The sequence below is a fragment of the Melanerpes formicivorus genome, unplaced genomic scaffold, assembly GCF_026170545.1.
Source record: "Melanerpes formicivorus ecotype bairdi unplaced genomic scaffold, bMelFor1.0.p_v2 SCAF_1, whole genome shotgun sequence".
Lineage (NCBI taxonomy): Eukaryota > Metazoa > Chordata > Aves > Piciformes > Picidae > Melanerpes > Melanerpes formicivorus.
Genome location: NW_027142353.1, coordinates 40,532,328 through 40,553,851, shown reverse-complemented (window position 1 = coordinate 40,553,851; position 21,524 = coordinate 40,532,328). Strand labels below are relative to the sequence as shown.

The following is a 21,524-nucleotide window of genomic DNA, read 5'->3' as shown; positions in this document are numbered from 1 at the left end:
CATGCTTATGCTTAACAGAAGGCAGGGATATGATAATAAGTTCTAGCAACTGCTTGGGCTTCTTGAGCATGTGTCTTCCTTGTGTTAGGGGTCACAGATGAGGCAGGGGAGGTCTTTCTCCTGCTCCTGTATCCTTTGAATAACTCATCTTCTCACACAAGCACAGCTGCAGCACAGGACTTATCTAATGTAAACATTCTGCGCTCCTGAGAAAGTTGGCATAAGGCTTCTCCTTACAGTCAAAACAGTCTGAACATTTACCTTTTGTTCTCAAAACAAACCAACTGCCACTCCCCCCCCCCCCCCCCCCCCCCCCGAATATTGCATTCTGTAACACAAATCACAAACCACTACTGCATTTATAACGCTTATGATAAAAGCAGTATGTGGGAATTGGTTATGGTGGCTACTGTTCACAGATGTAACAAATCATAGTATCAAGCAGGCCCAGAGCCTCCTGTCTTACCTAAGAAGGAACTTGTTGAAAGTGAGAAGTGCCTCTTTCCTCTTCTTCTTTTCCCCCAACCCAGCTTTATTGGCTGTGCCCAGTGGCTCAATCATTCAGTGCTTAGTTGTGGATTATTGGAGTCTCTGTGCAGGACAGTGGAAGGTCTGTAGTCACTGTTGAACAGTTTGATTTTAAGTGTAAAATGCTTTATTAATTTCAACAGATAATTGAAAAAATGTGTTTTATAAAAAACAGTATGTCAGGGAGGAAAAGAAACTTTATTTCTGATTGGGATTAGGAGATAAGAATCTTCTGTCCTCTGGACTTGGACCCCTGGAAAGCTTTGTAAACGTGGTTTGCAAATAGTTAGGCATGGATCCTTCCTGCACAAATAGCTATCAGTTGAAGTTTATGTATGCACATATATAGATAAAAAGTCTTTAACAGAAAACACAGTACAGTATTGTGTATTACTTCCTGGATGTGGGACTACCAAATACTATTTTAGAGTGGTGGTAAAATGCAGCCTTTGCCTACAGCACACTGCTTAAATTTTTTCCTTGTGAATGACAACATCTGTTGGGAAACTGTTCCAACTGTTCTACTGCAGGATTCTTCATTGGCATTTAAGAGCAGTACAAGAGCACACTGTAATAGCTGCTGGAAGTGATTATGGAGGTCAGTTATTTTCTTCATTGAATGTAATGTCTAAGTTCCACCTTTAGTTGCTTCCTTCTTATCCTCTGTTTATACTGGATTAGGTTATTGCTGTGCAAGATAGAGCACATATGGTGAGCCACTGCAGTTTGGTTTGGGGGCTAGCTTCTACCTGAGGATAACTACTTTGGTTGCTCACTTTTGACTGGTTAAGTATACCTGCCTCAGCTTGGAGGCTTAAGGTTGTAAACCAAAACGTATTTAAGAGAATGTTATTTCAAGGAAATGTTACACAGTTGTAACCATGTTGATTTTCATTCCAGTCCATGTCTGCCATTCTCAGGAGTCCAGGACCCTGACTGGAACTATTTAGCAAAATGAACATTTGCCTCTCTTTTTTTCCAGTGCCCCAATAAGGACTTGCATTGACACAGCTTCAGACATTTAAAACAATTAAATGGCTTAATTGTCCAAAGAGAGAGATAGAACAGGTTTGGAATTGTCAATGATAAAGTCACTGACTGCAAGATGATCTCAGGTTAATAAATCCCGTGTAGTATCTGACACAGTTAGAGACACAAACCTTTGCAATAGCTCTAATGTAACAGAAGTATAGCAAAAGTTAAGATGTATATTGAGGGTGCAGATGTCCCTATCTTGGGTGGAGGAAAAAGAGCACAGCTTATGACTGTCCTCATCTCTGTCTTTCCCTCCTAATTGCTGCTGGCCACACTGCACCCACCCACTGGTGCTGGTATCAGTACCCCTTCTTTTTCTCATTATACAACCAGAAAAAAAGAAGGGGGAAAAAAAAAAAAAAGATGACTACTTATGGATTTGTGTGTTTAGGTTGTTTTTATGCAATACAAAGCTTAATTCCCACCTGGACTAGGACTTTCTGGATTTCCTGTAAGGAGCTGGGCAAAATAACTAAGTCATCCTTTGCCAAGGATTTGTTAAAAAGCATAGCAAGTTGTCTTACAGTTGCCCTTGAAATGTGGTGTCTTGGCACGACACCAACACCTTTCTACTCACAAACTGAAGTCACAGACCCTGTGGAGTGAGCTTCTAGTTGTGCAAATGGAGAAGCCGTGAGACTATGGTGTTACTGTGGGAATATTCTGAACTGCTGAGACTAAACAGGGTCTTTAGTCACTGATTTTAACTTTATAATGGAAACCATAGCTTTAATAGTATTTGCTTGTGCCTTGGACATGTATTATTGTGCTGATGACTGCTGTACTGTCTACGCTGTTTTTTCCTTTTCTCAAGTGACTTTGCTATTCCTTTCCTAGCTGACAATCTCAGCTGCAGTGTGCACGCTGTAGTTATTTTCCCTTCTTTCCTGTTCTCCTTCAGTCTTATTCATGGAATGGTTTGGGTTGGGAAGATCATCTAGTTCCACCCTCCCAGGCATTGGCAGGGACACCCTCCACTAGACGAGATTGCTCAAGGCCTCATCCAACCTAATATTGAACACCTCCAGGGAGGGCGTAACCTGTTCAGTGTCTTACCAGCCTTATTGTAAAGAATGTTGTTCTAATATCTAGTCTAAATCTATGCTCCTCAAGTGTCAGTCCATTTCGTCTTGTCCTATCACAACAAAGCCTTGTAAAAAGTCCCTTCCCAGCTTTCTTGTAGCTCCCTTTCAGGTACTGGAAGGTTGCTATAAGGTCTCCCTGGACCCTTCTTTTCTCTAAGCTGAACAGTCCCAGCTCTCATAGGCTATCCCCATAGCGGAGGTGCTGTAGCCCTCTGATCATCTTTGTGGCCCTCCCCCGGACCCGCTCCAGCAGTTCAATGTTCTTCTTATGCTAGGGGCACTAGAGCTAAATGCAGTACTCCAGGTCAGGTGTCATGAGAGCAGAGTAGAGAGGGAGAATCACTTCTCTTGTCCTTCTGATCACACTTCTTTGGATGCAGGACACGATTGGCCTTCTGAGCTGCAAACACACATTGCTGGCTCATGTTTAGGTTTTCATCAGCTGACTCCTCCAAGTCCTCCTTGAGACTGTTCTTGAACCACTCTTTCCCCAGCCTATATTTATACTTGGGATTGCCCCAACCCAGGTGTAGGACCTTGCACTTGGCCTTGTTAAGTGTTGTGAGGTTGGCATGGGCCCAGCTCTCAAGCATGTCTGAGTCCTTCTGGATGGCATCCCTTCCCTCCAGTGTGTAAGCCATACCACACAGCTTGGTGTCATCAGCAAACTTGCTGCAGGTGCACTCAATGGCACTGTCTATGCTGCTGACAAAGGGATTTAAGCAGCACCAGTCCCAGTACCAACCCCTGAGGAATGCCGCTTGTCACTGGTCTCTGTTTGGACACTGATCCATCAAATGCAACTCTGAGTGCGGCTGTCCAGCCAGTTCTTATCCCATGAGTGGTCCACCCCTCAAGTCCATGCATTTGCATTGTTGTGAACAGGATGTTGTGTGGGACAGTGTCAAATGCTTTACGCAAGTCTCATCTACTGTTTCTCGAGTGCTAGTGTGTGTATAGCTTAGGAACCACTTGCTTTAATTTAAAACTTGGGTATATTAAGACACCTTTAAAAGTCTTATTTTAGGAGGTGCTGTGGTGTCTGCAGTATAACATAGAAGGCAATCACAGATCCAGTTACAAGATTGTGCATTCACTTTTCTTTTTCAGTCCAAATGGAAAGTATAGTTGAATGTTTTTGTACATTATGATAGATGTATGTATGTATGTTCTGATGTATGTTCTGAGGTAATGAGAGCCTTTGATCTCCAAGTGGAGTAATGCTGAGTCTCAGGGCAGGCTGTACTCAGGTTTGCTGTGGCTGGCTGCAGCTGTAAACCGCTGCTTTGTTACTGGCTTCTGAAGTATGCTGGTACAAATGCACGAGTTTTGGATATGGGGCCTGAGATAAGAGAAAAAAGTTCTAGGGCTTGTCTGGCTTGTGTTTTTGTTCTGTTTTGGGTTTTGTTGGTGATTTGTTTTTTTTGTGAGGGGGAAAATTTGGATGAACTGTAATACAGAGAGAGTGATTGCCCCTTGGAATGTGCTGCCCAGGGAATTGGTGGAGTCACCATCACTGGAGGTGCTCAGGAGGAGACTTGACGGGGTGCTTGATGCCATGGTTTAGTGGATTAGGTGGGTTGGATTGATTGATGGGTTGGACATGATGATCTTGAAGGTCTCTTCCAACCTGGTTTGTTCACCAGGTTGGAAGAGACCTTCAAGATTATCGTGTCCAACCTATCATCCAACACCACCTAATCAACTAAACCATGCAACCAAGCACCCTGTCAAGTCTCCTCCTCAACACCTCCAGTGATGGCGATTCCACCACCTCCCTGGGCAGCCCATTCCAATGGGCAATATCTCTCTCTGTCTAAAACTTCGTCCTGACCTCCAGCCTAAACCTCCCCTGGCACAGCCTGAGACTGTGTCCTCTTGTTCTGGTGCTGGCTGCCTGGGAGAAGAGACCAACCTCTGCCTGTCTACAACCCCCCCTTCAGGTAGTTGTAGAGAGTGATAAGGTCACCCCTGAGTCTCCTCTTCTCCAGGCTAAGCAGCCCCAGCTCCCTCAGTCTCTCCTCATAGGGATTGTGTTCCAAGCTCCTCACCAACTTTGTTGCCCTTCTCTGGACACGTTCCAGCAAGTCAACATCCTTCCTAAACTGAGAGGCCCAGAACTGGGCACAGTACTCAAGGTGTGGCCTAACCAGTGCAGTGTACAGGGGCAGAATGACCTCCCTGCTCCTGCTGGCCACACTGTTCTTGATGCAGGCCAGGATGTAGACTAGATGGGCAGGTAGAAATGTAGGCTAGTTATTTTTAAGAGCCTGATGAAAATGTCTGGAGCTAAATTCTTCATGGCTAAGTTTCAAATGCTGGACTTCAGAAATTTTTGGGGATATTTTTAGAGGTGAAGAAAGGAGTTGCCAGCGTGGCCCTTAATTGCAAGGCAGTCTTGTGCATTGGATTGACTGGAAGTATGGATATGGAGCTCCAAATTCCCTTCCAGCTGTCTAGTTCTACTGCATTTAGAAAATTGGGACTTTGATGCAGCCTTTGATTACAGGGAGAAGTGACTAATGTCTGTGTTATGGCTTTATGAAAGTAATCTGAAAAGGACTGTGATGTTATTTTGCTTCTTGTGCTGAAAGTGGTGGTATTATTTTCATTACTTGCTAGTAATTACTAAGATGCTAGATATGTTACAAGTGTTGAAATACTGCTGCATAAAATTAGTGTAAATGCCAATATATAGCTCTCCTTGATTTTTGAAATTGAGGCAATTACTCTCTCTCTCTCTTTCCCCTCTCCTTCCTCCCCTTACCCCCTTTTTTTTTTTTCTCTCCTGTGATGGAAATGGAATATGAAAATGAGTAAATACTACAAAAATGTGGATAGTTGGGAGCAAAATCTGACTTACAGTGCATCCTTTGTGATATTAAACGTTCATTCTCCCCAGGAGGTTACAGCAATGATGTTTGGATTCTAATGTCACTCTTACAAAATGTAACACGAGACCTAGCACCTTTGACAGTAAATGTGGTAAAATACTAATTCTGTACTTTTATTGACAGACATTATTGCTCTAAACTTGTGGACTGGGTGTTTCAGCTTTTCATTTCTAATCTAGAACTGAATTCAAGGATGAATTAGTTTAACTGGTCTTTTTTTGTTTGTTTTCCCTTTTTTACTTTAGATGATAGCACTGAATGCCAAACTGCATCAAAGAAAGAAGAACAAAATGACAAAGAAAAGAAAGATGAAGAAGAGACTCCTCTGCCCACTTACAGGGCCAAATCAATTGTGGAGAGTTGGGTGTGGGGAAAACAACCAGGTATTAAGAGCTGTTTTGGTCATTCTCACTTACCCACTATGTATTCCTTATTGATCTGTACTTTTGTAGCATCAGGAAGTAATTGGATCAAATGTACTTGCTGGCAGATGCATTTGTTGGGTTAGTGGAATAAACTGGATAAGTGGTTAACTGTGATTGAAGTTAAACATTGACTGTAATTGCATTTAATTAGACCTGTGACTTGAGGAGTCAATTTGCACCTTTTATGTTGCTTGAAGGAATGATAAACTGACTTGGAACAAATGCAGTGATACAGTGAAATGTTACGATGTCTTCAAAATACTTAGTTGCAGATGTTAAAAAAGACTTTGCCTAGTTTCTGAAGCTAGAATTTTCTGCAGGCAGTAAAGGTTTAAGAGGTGATTTTTCTTTGCATTTTCTTTGCCTGACAGAGGGAATTGTAAGGGGAAGGTTGAAATGGTTAGTTAACTGTCTGTCCTGAATTCTGCTGACAGCAATCTCACCTATGATGGCAGTAGAAAAGTTGGTTTTTGTATTAACATCTTCATGTATAACTTTCTGTCTGTTTGTTTTTTTTAATATTGAAGCCAGTTGAAGTTCATGGCTGTTGTTACTGCAGAACAGCAATTTGTTGTATAAAACTGTCAATGTTTAAAAATAGCAGATCAGAAGAACCTTCACGTCAGTGTTTTGTTTTGTAGTTCTGGTGCATGATACTCTTCTGGTTCAGATGTTGGCATGTACAAACTTCAGAGACCTCTGTTGTCGCCCTTTTCCTTTCCCCTCATGCAGAAAAACTAGAAGATCCCTGGGGAAAGTATTGTCTCTTCAGCGCCAGAATCTGCATCTGTGTAGCCCCCTTTGCTGGGGAATCTGTTTATTTCGGTAGAGCCACAGGTCAGCTGCCAGTCTGCTGTCCTCTGCTCTGTGCTTGCTCTGCTTTCTTAAGGCTGAGGGGACAGATGGACATGCAGTCACTCTAGTAGTGGGACAGAGTTTTGCAGTGTAGGAGGAATGAAAAGAGTTTCCACTACAGTGAAAGGAGTGAGAATTGAAAGCATTGAAGAGCTGTAAGATGAGGGTCACATTTAAGTTTCTCCTCCAATTATTTCTTAAAAATGGGAAAAAAAAAGAAACAAGAAAACAGTTGGTTTTATAAATAAAAATGCAATGTATGTGCATTTGGTATTTTCAGAAAGAAATAACTCGCTATCTTATATTTACTTTGAGTGCTTAAATATAGTGTTCTTTATTGGCGCACATATGGATACTTACTCTTGAAATAGCTTATGAAGGTCAGTGGGCCATGTGACATTCCTCCTTCTTTGGGCTGAGAGATTTTTGAGAGTACACAAAAAATTCTGTTGAGGATCATTAATTTTTGTCCCCCTCCAGGCCCACACTTGTTTCGTAATCCTGGCACAAATTCAGAGAAGCAGAATGCTTTCTTTAGTTATAATTTCTGCTGAGATCACTACTCTGCCAGAGCAGGGCCAAGAGGTCATAGCTTTTTCTTTTTTTTAATTTTAGAATGGTGGTCTCGTGACAAGACCTGTATGAAATATGTAGGGTAGTAATAAATACTTGGGTAGATAATTATTTGACTTTAAGTTGTATTTCCTTTTCTCTTGTATTTTAGTATTTAATTAATGTTCAACTCTTAATTGATTCATTTATAGTCTACTTTGTGCTGAGTGCTTCTTTAAAACATCTTCCTCCCATCTTGTTCTTACTAGGCTGTGTGTTTGTTTGCCAGTTCTGATTCTTTCTAAAAATCTTCTTTTACTAGTTCCATCAGTTTTCTTTTCTGAAGCTACATGGGTTTTATCATATTGAATGATCTGGACAAAAATAGAGTTGTTCAGCCCTGGATACAGGGAGGAAAAAGTGGTTGTTCAAAATCTACAGAAATTAGAGCAGTATTTTATTTCCTTGGGCTTCCTTTCTTAGTGATGATATTCTTGAGGCTGACTATGCTGAGTCTAAAAAAAGGACAGTCTAGTCTAGCGTCCTGACAGCAACAGCGTAAATAGCAGTAGCCAAGTGAATAATAAGGTCCTGTGTTTATGACACGTAAGTTGTAGCCAGAATATGCATTGAGCCAGATGTGGTGGTATAGGGTTATGTGAATGTATATTTAGGGCCCCCACCCCTGTTTTGCTTTGCTGGAACATACATGTGTTTTTTCCCCCCATTAATGTGTCCAGTCTCTTTTGAACATTCTGAACTTTTAGCATGCACAGCTATATGTAGTAGCAAGCAGCTTTGTAATTCAGCTGTTTATTGCATGACTATGCTATCAGAGGACTCCTCCTAGTCTTTGACTTGCTTTTGACTTCTGTTGTTTTCACCTAATGCCCTCTTGTTCTTAACATCGAAAGAGCCAGCAAGTCATTGTTCCTTACTTTTCTTCTCCAGCACTGATGGGATGGGTTTTGTGTGTGTTAAGAATTCTGTCACTCCCCAGTTGTATCTTTCTCTCACTGGAGGTCTTACTTCATGCAACTTCTTTGCATACAGAAGCTGTTCTAAACAGTTTTTCTCTCTCTCTCTTTTTTTTTTTTTTTTTTTCTTCTTCTTTTTTTCTTTCCTTGCCCTGTATTTTCATGCCAGGGAAGGTGGGTTGGGAACTGTATATATACTACTTCAGTTGTGGGTACCTCATGAGTTTCAGAAAGTCTATCTTGATACCCTGTTTTTCCAGCTGCTGTTACACAGTTGTCATGACCTGATCTCAGAGGAAGGCTCTGCAGGAGGAGACTTTTTAGTGATACCTAGATAACGAGTGAGGCAAACTGACACCAAAGTCACTGGCAATTTATTGATTACAAGAACGAGTGGCAGTTTACTGATTACAAGTTTGTGCAGATCAATTTGATCATACAGTGGTTCATAAGGCAGGCAAGGCAATTTATGTGCCAGAGAGAGAGAGTGTGAGAGATTAAGAGAGAGGAGTGAGGTGGGATCAGAGGTGAAAAGTATTGCCACTTTGAGTTTCAGCGGTGTCCCACGTGGCTGATATCTTATTGGTAGTGGGTGCACACCAATGGTTCATGGTGCTTCCTTTTCTTCCTGAATTTCCCTTTATTCCCTGCCTAGGGGTGGTTGGTAGAGGTGTTCCCACAGCAGAGCAGGTCGCATGCCACCTGTATGATAGTGCAGGCATGTTGGGACCCCAGTTTAGGTGAGTCATTCTTGGGGTACCTGTGCATACTGTTATGGTGGTTGTGAAATGGTGAGCACCCCCAATATTCCCTGGTGATGGCTGCTATCTTGAGTTGGCACAGGTGTGGGCATCCAGCAGTGTCTGAACTGCATAGGTGCTTGAATACAAAGAAAGTGGAGTAGAGAAGCAGTCTGGAGGCAAACTTCTGTGGTAGCAGAGAAACCGTTTGTCTGAGCCAAACTTCTATGGCAACAGAGATTCCACAGCAGTGGACCAATTTCTTTGTGAATCTGCTCTACTGTAGTGCCAAGATCTCATTCTTGACTGTAAGGTTGTTTGGAGACCCTTTAACAGGAAAACCTGGGATTTTGTCTCCCTTGCTTATCAGTGCATATCTACTGTTTTATTGCTCACTTGACAGCCAATTGCAAAAAATACACAGGCAGCTATCTTTACTAATGTAGTACCAACAGTCCTAATGACCTAAATGTTTGTCTGATTTCCACACAGTTCATGCATATATGGAATCTACCCATGCAGAGGAATCTACACGAATGTCTGTGGGACTTGCTACTGTTGCTGTTCCTAAGTGTATACTGGCTGCTCATTCATATTCCTGGATGCATTCCATATGTGTCTTGATCAGTATTAAGGGTTCTAGCCCTTAGGATTTAATATATATCACCATTGGGTGTTTAGAAATGTTTTCAATGACCATGTCTTTGTAGATGTAAAGTCAGAGAGATTTGAGTTTTTTTGACATCATCCAAAAGTGCAGCTTTCCTTTCAGATGAATCCTGGGGTTTTTTCTTCTTTTTTTTCTTTCTTTCTTTTAGTTGGTTGTGTGTGGGGTTTTTGGTTGTTGTTTTGTTTACTTTTTTTGTGTTGATTTGGTTATTTAAACCTAGGCAAAATCACTGGCTAAATCTTTCTCAAAGCTTAAAATTGTATAGCTCACGTTGTGACTATAGTTTTTTATTTCATACCCCTTGATGTCAGGTAATTTGTATTTCTTTAATAAACTAGAAATTCCTCAACTGTTGTAAAAACTTAAACTGTTAAATACCTTGTGATTCAAATTCACTGTAATCTATTCTTATTTCATGTGTTTAAGATACTAAATGTTGCTTACAAAGTTAGTTCAAATTCATCTTAACTGCAGTCTGACTAGAAAATGGTACTTTCTACATCAAAGTTTTAGGAGCAGTGCTACTATTCTGTTTCCCCTGTGGAACAAAAAGTAAATGACTAAATAATGCAAATATCACTAAATGAATAAGCAATGTACAGTTGAAATGGGAATACGGTTTTCTTGTGTAGTGAGATTTGGTTTATGTTAGCAGTGAATTAAGCTATTATGTTGTTAAATCAGTGTCATGATGTAGCAATTCTTGGGTTTCCTTGTGTGTGAGTGAGACCTTGTTTGCAGACAGTGCTGCCTCTTGTTTTTCTGATATTACTATAGCTGATTTCACTAAGAAGTGCTTTAGTGGCAATACCTAATGGAACAGGTTAAAATTACCCATGAGATTTTGTTGAGATACATGTCACAATGAACAACAGTTGAATCTCTCTGCTTGTTTTGTGAGAGCTATCACAATGCAGAGCTTTCATTATGTAAGGGCTATTAGTTACATGATTAAATCTAAATTTGTACTGTGTACAAAAGTGATTAAAAGCAGCCATGGCATTGAAAAACTGTTTTTCATCTCCTTTATAGTCACATTTTCTACTTAAAAATTGTTTCTTGATCAGTACTTTTAAGTTTAGATTTAGACGTGCTGATAGAAGAACGGTTCAGTCAAAGGATGAAGTCTGACCTCCTCTGCTTTACATTTCTCAGAACTCCTTCATCTGTTTTTATTTTCTTAGAACAGGTTTTAACTTGTCTCCTTTCCCCTCTTCCCGCCAACTTGAAAGCTATTGTCTAGCTCCAAGTATTTTTACACACACAGGAGTCTCAGTTCTTGCTATTTTGAGCATCAATTTCAGCAAGTTTTGCTCACAATATAAAACCCAGCCACATAATGAGATGCATTCTGAATGTGCATGCAACTATTCATTATGTCTCCTGCTGAATACTAATAAGATGAGGTCTGCTAATGGTCATCTTTTGAACAGGGTAGCAGACAGAAGGAAGCCAAAAGCTAAATGCCATTTAGGACTTACATTCTTTGTTGGTATAAAATAATTCTTGGAACATGTTTAGCTGTATTTCTGAAGGAAATTATGTGTACATGATAACATTTTATATTTCCCCTGTAACATTTGAATCCTCTCATTCTGTGGCAAAGATTTGCAGGATCATTAGATGCCTGTTAAGCCAAGTGCATTGTCTGTCTGGCTTTTGTTTGATGGAAATACCATGAAGTAGAAGGGGAGAAAGGAGACAAAATATAAAAATCTCTAGGAAATTAGAGCACATTAGTTCTGCTGCTGACAGGAATGTGTGCTCATTATAACAGTAAATTCTTGCCAAATTCTATTTGAATTCTCCTTTGAATTTTTAAATCTGAAGTCTCTCTGTACTAAAGCTTGTAACTCACCCAAAGTCCTTGAAACTTTTTCAGTTTGATTTTGGAATGTTTAAGGTATTTTATTTACCACTTAGAAGCATGTGGTGTTCCCTACAAGAGCTAATGAAATAAGCATGAAGAAACCATTTACCATTATTTTTTAAAATTTTCATTATTTTAAGCTTCTGAAACAGGAGCAAACATACCTTGGATAGGCTACCTGTCTTAAACTCGTGTCTGGTTAGTTGTCTGACTGTGTCTGAGATGCTTCAAGAAGTCATTGTCTTCAACAGCTTGTTTTGCACCTCTGGTTTTGCTGGAGTATCAAAATAACATCTCACTTCTTCACTCTGTTCTGTCAGAGTGATCTGGGTTAAATGGTACTGTTGCTTTTCCTTCTCATGCAGACAACTTCTGTCAGGAAGAATTAAGTAGTAAACCCATGCAATTGTGTTAGTTGCTGAGGGGAGGAAAAGAGATGATAAATTTTAATACAAGATGGCAAACCCATTATCTGTCTCTGCTGCATTCAGAAAGATACCTGTCTGCAGTTGTCAGTTAACAGATATTCTGCTTATGGTAGTTTGAGGATTTCTCTTTGTATAGTATGGCTTAAACCCTTACATTGTAGGTACAAATTAAGTAAATAATGTTTCCCACTTACACAAAATAATTGACAAAGCAAAGTATTGCAAGAGATGGTTAGCATCAAGGGCTGGCATAATGGCATATGAAGAGTTTTGCTTGTAGCCTTCTCAGATGAAACCGGAATTGTTACTATTAATAAGCTATTCTCTCATTAGTCTGTTTAGTTCATTGGTAATAAGTGTTCAGATTTGAGGATTTATTTAAATCAATTTCACTGCATTCATTCCCAGATATATTTCTTTCTAAAAATGAGCTGAATTTCTGTAAAGATAAACTTACTGATGTAAGAAGAGAAGATTTGAAGTGAGAAAGTGAATAGATACATCTCACTTTAAAATCATGTTACTTCTAATAAAACAAGACAGTCCTTGGTCCAGTTTTGATATCTGAGTTGTAAGACTAGTTTAAACTGTTCCAGCCTTTATGACACTTTGCATATTCACTTCCATTTTTGAAATATTGAAGAAATATGTATAAAATATTTAAGAGGAGAATTAGTTAATTTTGGTAGAAAGCCTTTCTAAAATCTTAGCCATTTGAGATTGTGAAGGTAAGGTGAGAAGGTGGAAAGGAAAAGAATTTTTGTAGAATGATACAGTGGCTGGGGATGGAAGTGACTTTAAAGATCATCTGGTTCCAGCCCTTTGCCATGGACAGGGATACCTTCCACTTAGACCAGGATGTCCAAAGCCCCATTCAGCTTGGCCTGGAATACTTCCAGGGAGCAGGCACCAAGAACTTTTCTGGGTAACCTGGTCCGGTGTCTCGCTATTCTCACAGTGAGGAATTCCTTACATCTAATTTAAACCTAGCTTCTTCTAGTTTAAAGCTATTACCCCATGTCTTACCTGAACTGAATATATCAAACTTGTGTTTATGCTTCTTGCAGGTGCTTTTTATATGGTTTGAATCTTGGTGAGGCAAAATCATATTTTCTATTAGAAAAAAATATTTTTGCATGTGATGTTTCAGTATTTGGAAATAGTATAAGTGAACAGATCTTCCTGTTGCTTGTTCCTGAATGTAAAGACTTTATGATGTTTGTTCTTTTTTTTCTTTATTTGTGTAAAGCTCTTCTTAGGGTTAATCACATGAAAAGTGATTTCTTTCCAACCCTTTTTCTTCATAGAAAGTGAAGACAGAGTTTTAGTTGATTCCTTTTCTAGCTTTTCTGTTACCCAAAGAGTGGCTGTCAATGGCTCCATGTCCCAGTGGAGGCCAGTGACAAGCGGAGTCCCTCAGGAATCAGTCCTGGGACCTGTCTTGTTCAACATCTTTGTGGGTGACATGGACAGTGGCATTGAGTGCACCCTCAGCAAGTTTGCTGATGACACCAAGCTGTGTGGTGCAGCAGACACGCTGGAGGGAAGGGAGGCCATCCAGAGGGACCTTGACAGGCTGGAGAGGTGGGCACAAGCCAACCTCATGAGGTTCAATAAGAGCAAGTGCAAGGTCCTGCATCTGGCTCGAGGCAGGCTGACCCCTGCAGGAATAGGGCAGGGATCAGCACTGGTGAGGCCACACCTTGAATACTGGGTTCAGTTTTGGGCCCCTCACTCCAAGAAGAACATTAAGGTCCTAGAGCAGGTCCAGAGAAGGGCAGTGAAGCTGATGAAGGGTCTAGAGCACAAGTCTTGTGAGGAGTAGCTGAGGGACCTGGAATTGTTCAGCCTGGAGAAAAGGAGGTTGAGGGGAGACCTTCTGGCTCTCTACAACTCACTGAAAGGGGATTGGAGCTAGCTGGGGGTCAGGCTTTTCTGCCAAGGAACAAGTGATGGGACAAGAGGAAACAGCCTCAAGTAGCCCCAGGGGAGGTCTAGGTTGGACATGAGGAACAATTTCTTACCCCTGAGACTTGTCAAGGCCTGGTCCAGGCTGCCCAGGGCAGCGGTGGAGTCCCCATCCCTGGAAGGGTTTTAAAGCCATGGAGATGTGGTGCTGAGGGATGTGGTTTGGTGGTGACTGGGCAGTGCTGGGTTAAGAGTTGGACTCAATGATTTTAAAGGTCTCTTCCAACCAAAATGATTCTGAGATTCTAAGGTTTTTGCAATCCCAGGCACAAATACAGGCTGGGCAGTGACTGGCTGGAAAGCAGCCCTGAGGAGAGAGACTTGGGGGTGCTGGTGGACGAGAAGCTTAGCATGAGCTCTCAGTGTGCACTTGCAGCCTGCAAAGCCAATCAGATCCTGGGCTGCATCAGGAGAAGTGTGGCCAGCAGGTCAAGGGAGGTGATCCTCCCCCTCTACTCAGCTCTGGTGAGACCCCACCTGGAGTACTGTGTCCAGTTCTGGAGCCCCTATTACAAGAGGGATATGGATGTGCTGGAACGTGTCCAGAGAAGGGCCACGAGGATGATCAGAGGGCTGGAGCACCTCTCCTGTGAGGACAGACTGAAAGAGTTGGGGCTGTTCAGTCTGGAGAAGAGAAGGCTTCAAGGTGACCTAATTGTGGCCTTCCAGTATCTGAAGGGGGCCTACAGGAAGGCTGGGGAAGGACTTCTCAGGATCTCAGGTAGTAATAGGACTAGGGGAGTGGAATGAAGCTGGAGGTGGGGAGATTCAGGCTGGAGGTGAGGAGGAAGTTCTTCCTCATGAGAGTGGTGAAGCCCTGGAATGGGTTGTCCAGGGAGGTGGTTGGGGTGCCGTCCCTGGAGGTGTTTAAGCCCAGGCTGTACGAGGCTCTGTCCAGCCTGATCTAGTGTGGGGTGTCCCTGCCCATGGCAGGGGGGTTGGAACTGGATGATGATGCTTGTGGTCTCTTCCAGCCCTGTCTGATACTATGATCAGCCTGGAGATACACCAGAGCTTCAGACTGAGTGTTGATACAGGCATCCATTAAACCTTCCAAGTAAACTTAATATGGCCACAACATTAAGGAACATTATAAAAGCCAAACCAAAAAAATCAAACATGCTTTTGGCAAGCATCTCTTTTATTTTAGTGTCGCTTTATAATGTGATCTGAAGTAGCTGTATGTATGGAACTTGTTGATATTCGAACATGCTATAGAGTTCTTTGAGGAGTTTTGTAGGGCTGATATTAAAGTAATTGTGGCTTGTTTGTTATACTTGAGTCAAGAATGTGTGTAATAGCTGTTTGTAGGTTTGGATATTTTTTTATGGTCTAGATTACAAGAAATACTTACTAATCTGTTCTTGTTGAAAAATGTTGTTTCTCATAGTCAGGTGGAAAGATGTAAATTGTCTCAGGGAGAGGAATCTAACGGTTATGAAACAGTGAAATGTGGGGCGATGGCTGCTAAGTGACTGTGCAATGTGATCCGGTGGCAGAGAAGGCCACTGAGTTCTCTGCTGGGTTAGAAAAGATGCCTTGCAGACTGAGGACAAAACTTTGATACGCTTTATCAGGTTACAGCTGCAAAAACCATCACACCTCCTTAGATACAATTTTCAACTCTAGAGGCTACTGTAAGTGTGCCTAAATTTCTGTATCTTGGAGGCAGCTGTTCCAAAAAAAAAAAAAAAAAAAAAGGTTGATTTGTGTGGTTTGGTTTGTTGTGATTTTTTTTTTTTAAAGGTGTTGCCCTGTCTTCGCACAAACCCTGTTAAATACATGCAGATATATGGGTTTTTTTTGTACCCCTTAGTCAGGTGTAAGTGAAAACAAAGGTACTGTGCAGCAGCCAGGCAGCAAACGTGATTGGCTTAGGGACAAGTGCAGTCGTTCAGTGCAGAGTAGGGTAGCCCAGTGACCAGACTGCTAATAAAGGGTCAGAAAAGACAGAAAAGAACCCTTTTAAGCATACATTTTGTTGATATTTGTCCTATGAATTAAGACTACAGAATATAAAAGAATGTAAAATTTCACTACCTCAGGGTTTGGTTTTTCTGAGTTGAAAACATTGTGCTTTGTTCATGTATTTGCCTTTTATTTTTTCTCTTGTGTGGTTGATGCTGTGCTTGATACCATGTGCTGTTAGAATACTAGGACTTTGAGCTGTTCACTACGTTTTCTGGTTAGTGAAGAAGTAATTCTCTAGTGTCGGTACATAAGTCAGATCTTCTATTTGGTAATAGTACTGGAAAGCATCTTAACTTTCTGAAATTGTATGTTTCAAAAGTTTAGAAACTCTTGGCAGTGATGCTAGAGTTTCTGAGAGCAGTTTTGTAACTTCAGAGAAACTTAAGATAATGCATGTCAGTGCAAAATTGAAGTGTATCCTTGTGGGGACTTGTAAGTTTAGGTGGGCTTAGGAGAAGTCTGACTTTGAGGTCAAATGATGATAAGAATTTGCTAACACCTTTTTTTTTTTTTTTTTTTCTTCTTTTTTTAAAAAATTTATTTCTTTTCTTTTTTTTAAATTTATTTCTTTTTTTTTTTTAATGCATAAGTATTTCCTATATTGGTTTCCTTTTAGACATAAAATACAAAACTTCAGATGTGTTCACAAAGAGAGTTTTGAAGATACACCTTGTCTAAAACAGCTATTAAGTATGATTGTGATTATGTAATACTGTGGGTTAGAAATGTGTGCATTAGGTATAGTAATAAGGAGTTTCACTGCATTTTGAGGTTCAGATTCTGGCTGGTTCAGAGTTTTCAGTTTGTCTTGATTTCTCTTGACAAAGTATATAACAAAGTTAAACACCCATGAAATGATATTTTTCTCTGATTTCTCAGATGTGAATGAATTGAAGGAGTGCCTTCATGTACTAGTGAGGGAACAGCAAACCCTGGCTGCACAAACTGCTACAACAGCTCTTTCAGCTATGAGGCTAAAGCAGAGGCTAGTTATCCTGGAACGATATTTCATTGCATTGAATAGAACAGTTCTTCAGGAGAATGTTAAAGTTAAATGGAAAAGCAGTAGTATTCCTCTGCCAGCTGTGGATAAGAAAAGGTAAGAACACATACATGGATAAGTTAATGTATTAGGAAAGTCATAGAAAGATTATCACCCTGTGTGAGAGTGTAATGTGATTTCTTCCGCCTCGTGAAACATTATCAGTAAAGAAACACTTCTTAAGATAGTTTTATGTGGTGTTATGTGGAGAAGCCTATTTCAGAAATGATGCTTATAGAGGTGTTTTTTTTTTTTTTTGGGTCAATATTTGTTCAGTTAAGGCACATAACAAATTTAAAAATTCAAATGCATAAAAGTTAATCATAGTTTTCCTTAGCATGGGTGAGAAATGCTTTAAATGTACATTTTATATGAAACTGTTTCTGGAGGACTAAACTAACTGAATAAGAAATGGTCTGATTACTTTCCATGTCTAAATAGCTTATTGACCTAAAACCAAGAAACATTAAAACACAGAACATATAAGCTATTCAGTAGCTGAACAAGGTGGATGGCTGACAGACTGAGCAATTCAGTCAGGGAAATTTTTGTTAGATTTTCTTGAGCTTAAAAAATGAGACGAGACAATAAATAGATAACAGGACCAGTAATTACAGGATTGGATTTCTGACAGTGATCTTTCTGTGAACAACTTGTTCTCTGAATTCTTACTTTTGTTTTTTTTGTTAGTTCTGATTAAAAAGAACATTGGTATATTTAAATTATCAGATTGCTAAAAATGCCAGTTGAAAAGTTTTCTCTCTTGAAAAGTCTTGAGCAGTTAACTTTCTTCTCATCTGAGATTAAAAAGAGTTGGTGTCCATCTGAGGGGAAACAGTAGGGAATCTGTTGTTAAGTACAAAGGAAAGCTTACTTAACTTTTCTTTTTATGCAGACAATCTCAGTAATTCCACAGAAATGTATGTGGCTCCAATGTGTGTTAACAAAGGTCAAACTATTTCTAGTACACACACCAATACAGAAGCTGCAAAGAGACATTTGTAATATTGATCCTTGAATGGAAAGACAAGAAATAACAAAATTGATGGAATTAATTATCAGTAACCAAAGATACATTTAAAAAAACAAAACAACCTCTAAAAATAGTCTGTGCAGCCTAAATTAACTAGAATTATAAACCTCCTGAGTAAATGAGCACGTGAAGTGTCTTAACATCTGTGTATTTTGAATATACCATCATCACTTCATTCTGAGTAACTATAGGCATCTTTTTGATGGCAATTATGCCAATGTATTTTTACCACTATGAAGCTTTTGCTGTTGTGGATTGAACCTTTGAAGCAGCTGAAGTTAAATTTCAGTTGTTGACACTTTGATGTTGATCACCTTCATTCTCAGGAGACAATTGCATTTCTTTGCAAATAAAAAATATGTAATTTTATATATATATGCATGTATCTAAACTATCCAATTGTTGAATATTGATGTTATACAAATAATTAATAATACAAATATATTATTTAGCCCAAGACCTGTAGGCAAAGGTATAGAAGGACTTGCACGAGTTGGATCCCGAGCAGCACTTTCATTTGCATTTGCGTTCCTTCGTAGAGCCTGGAGGTCAGGTAGGTCTACCCTGTGGCATATTGTGTATGTTTCTTATTAGAAGTTAGATGATTCATTCTAGCATCTGTGTGTATTAAATAATTGCCTAGAACTATACATTTATAAATGTTAGATTTGCGTAATTGTGGTTTATGTGGTATTATGCCTGGCAATGTTTCTTGCTGGCCAATACTGTGTTGTGTTGGACTACTTTCATGCTTAGGAAGACAAATTGGGATTTTATGAAGAGAACATATTTTGATGCCAGGTTCAGAAAAGGTAAATTTATTGTCCAGACAAGATCTATACACTATATTACTACATGAATGTGCAACGTAGAAAAGGCATTTGGAATCGTAGTGTGAAACTTGTGGTTAGATTGTCAAGTTGCAGAGGTCTGCAGAGATACCATCTCTGCCACTTTAACCTGCCGCTTCTACGCAGTTTGCACTTGTTCAGAAGGCAGCTGTTTGCCTCACTCTTTGTCCAGCCAGTCCTAGCAGACATCCTCAGCAGATGCATAGTATGAAGAAATGGTTTAAGAGTTGTCACCTTTCTAAGTCTATTCTTTTGTTCTTCAGAGGTCTTGCAGTAAAATGTTTGTGTGAAAATTGAGAACTTTGTCCATATTATAACATAACTTAAGTAAGCTTGAGGTTAAAAAAATAAATAAGAAATGACAAAACATTGTATACAAACATGTAACTTCTGTAAGTGTGGGAGTGCAGCCAGTATTACTGTGTTCCTTAGGTGAAGATGCAGACCTGTGTAGTGAATTGTTACAGGAATCACTTGATGCACTCCGAGCTCTACCAGAGGCCTCCCTTTTTGATGAAGGGACTGTATCTTCTGTATGGCTGGAAGTAGTGGAAAGAGCTACTAAATTCCTAAGGTCTGTTGTTACTGGGTAAGTTGTTTTTTGGTTTTGTTTTTCTTTTTTTGAGCATTGCTAAAGTAGCTGTTAAATGGCAAACATACGTCTCTTAGCAGCTGATGGTATAAACAAAATATTTTAGTTAAAATGAAAAATATTGCTTTCCTTTTCTAATGGTATACAAGCAAGCAAAAAGTACTGGACTGTTGAAATTGTGCTCTAAAATATGAGGTAATTATTTTAATTGTTTAAGAAGAGTCTATGAGTATTGTGCATGTAGATGTTTAGGTGTTCAAGAGGGGATTTGACATGGCACTTGGTGCCATGGCCTAGTAGGCATGAAGTCTTGGGTGACAGGTTGGACTTGGTGATCTTTGAGGTCTTTTCCAACCTTGTTGATTCTATGATTCTATAGATTGACCTGAAAGTAGTGTCTCATTCATGTAAACTGAATCCACCATGATGAGTGGTCTGGTAATGCAATGTATATGTACAGTCAATTGTGCCTTGCTAGTACAGTAAAATAATGGAGGCTTCTGTGTACATGAAGGAAAGTGAACTCATGTTGGACACTGTTTTCCACTGTTATTTAAGGAGGCTTAAAGTTACTCTTTTGCAATAGTTACTAGAAATGAATTGCCTTTTAAATATTGGAACTGCTTCCTTATAGTGAATATTATAAAGAATATTTGAATTCCATCTGTGAAAAATGTTTCTCGTAATCTTGCCATGTTTAATAGAGTTACAGAGTAGACAGTGAAGCTTGAGGCAGTGTTAAAGCCTAGCTGTCACTGAAAAAATGGATCTTGTGTGGAATATGTCAGGTTTTTTTCTCAACTGCTTGCATCACCTATTTTATATTTTGCTGTGAATTTAGTGGTACTTGGTGTGTTGTAGATGATTTTTGCAAGCAAGTATATATTGTTTCAAATTACTACTTAATGTATATTGTTTGACTTTTAAACAGAGATGTGCATGGAACTCCCAGTACCAAAGGACCAGGAAACATTCCATTACAAGACCAGCACTTGGCACTTGCCATATTGCTAGAACTGGCAGTGCAGAGAGGTACACTAAGGTGAGAGGTATAAGTATGCTAATGTTTTAACCATCTCTGTTGGAGCCTGGCCTGGGGAGTGCCTATCTTCAGTTTTCTTCAGCATTCAGTTTTTGGGGTTAACATCATAATTGTGGTTCAAAGCATGTGAACCTTTTCAGTAATGAAGTGGCAAACAGCATCTTGCATTAGCTAGGTTGCAAACCCATTTTTTTGTTATTTGATAATTCTTTTAAAATTGAAAGCTGTGACATCTGATATTGCTGAACTTCAAAATGTAGAAAATTAATTGTATGGATAGCCTAAAATAATGTTTTTAGGAATGCTTGTTCACAGATGGTGTCAACTTCCTCTTTCAGCCAAATGTTGTCTGCAGTTATGTTGTTGCTTCAACTTTGGGATAATGGAACAAGAGAGACAGATAATGAGCGATCTGCACAGGGAACAAGTGCACCCCTTCTACCTTTACTACAAAGATTTCAGAGTATAATATGTAATAAAGATGTGCCCAATACTGAGGAAGAGATTCAGGTACTCAGCTTTGGATTTTTTGAAAGGGGCATTTTGTTAGTATCAAATTTCATTTGGCTGGCTAAAGTAATTATAAAACGATCCAAACAAAGTTTAGAATAGTGTTTTCCATGAAGATGTATGTACACCACCATTTTTTAGGTTGGTATGTGTACCTTTGAGTTTCTTGAGGTAGGAGGAGCAATGTCACAGTGTGGTTAATGTAAGCATTGCGTTTCAGTGTGAATGCTTTTGCAATAATTAGAGATGTGGTCAGTTAAAATTTTCTGCATACTAGCATTGTTTTTATTTAGTTATGTTTGAAGTTAATTGTACTATGACTCTTAGTAATTATTATTGAGGTTGATAAAATATAGTTAATCAGTTCTTTTATTATACTTGTAACTTTCTATTCACAATGTGACTATATTTTCCCAGAGGATGTGCAGAATTAATTTGATTTCTCTTGAACTTGTG

General features: G+C 39.6%; 1 protein-coding gene across 3 annotated transcripts in view; it reads left to right on the top strand.

Moving 5' to 3' along the window:
- The window catches only part of HERC2 (HECT and RLD domain containing E3 ubiquitin protein ligase 2), a 120,827-nt gene that overhangs the window by 16,447 nt on the left and 82,856 nt on the right, over window positions 1-21,524 (top strand). For 2 of the 3 annotated variants that reach the window (XM_068140685.1, XM_068140695.1), the window contains exons 4-9: window positions 5,788-5,925; window positions 16,878-17,097; window positions 18,526-18,626; window positions 19,357-19,513; window positions 20,448-20,558; window positions 20,897-21,068. In XM_068140685.1, coding sequence (XP_067996786.1) covers window positions 5,788-5,925; window positions 16,878-17,097; window positions 18,526-18,626; window positions 19,357-19,513; window positions 20,448-20,558; window positions 20,897-21,068 — 899 coding nt within the window. The remainder of the gene's footprint in view (window positions 1-5,787; window positions 5,926-16,877; window positions 17,098-18,525; window positions 18,627-19,356; window positions 19,514-20,447; window positions 20,559-20,896; window positions 21,069-21,524) is intronic. The other variant, XM_068140704.1, reaches the window with a different exon arrangement.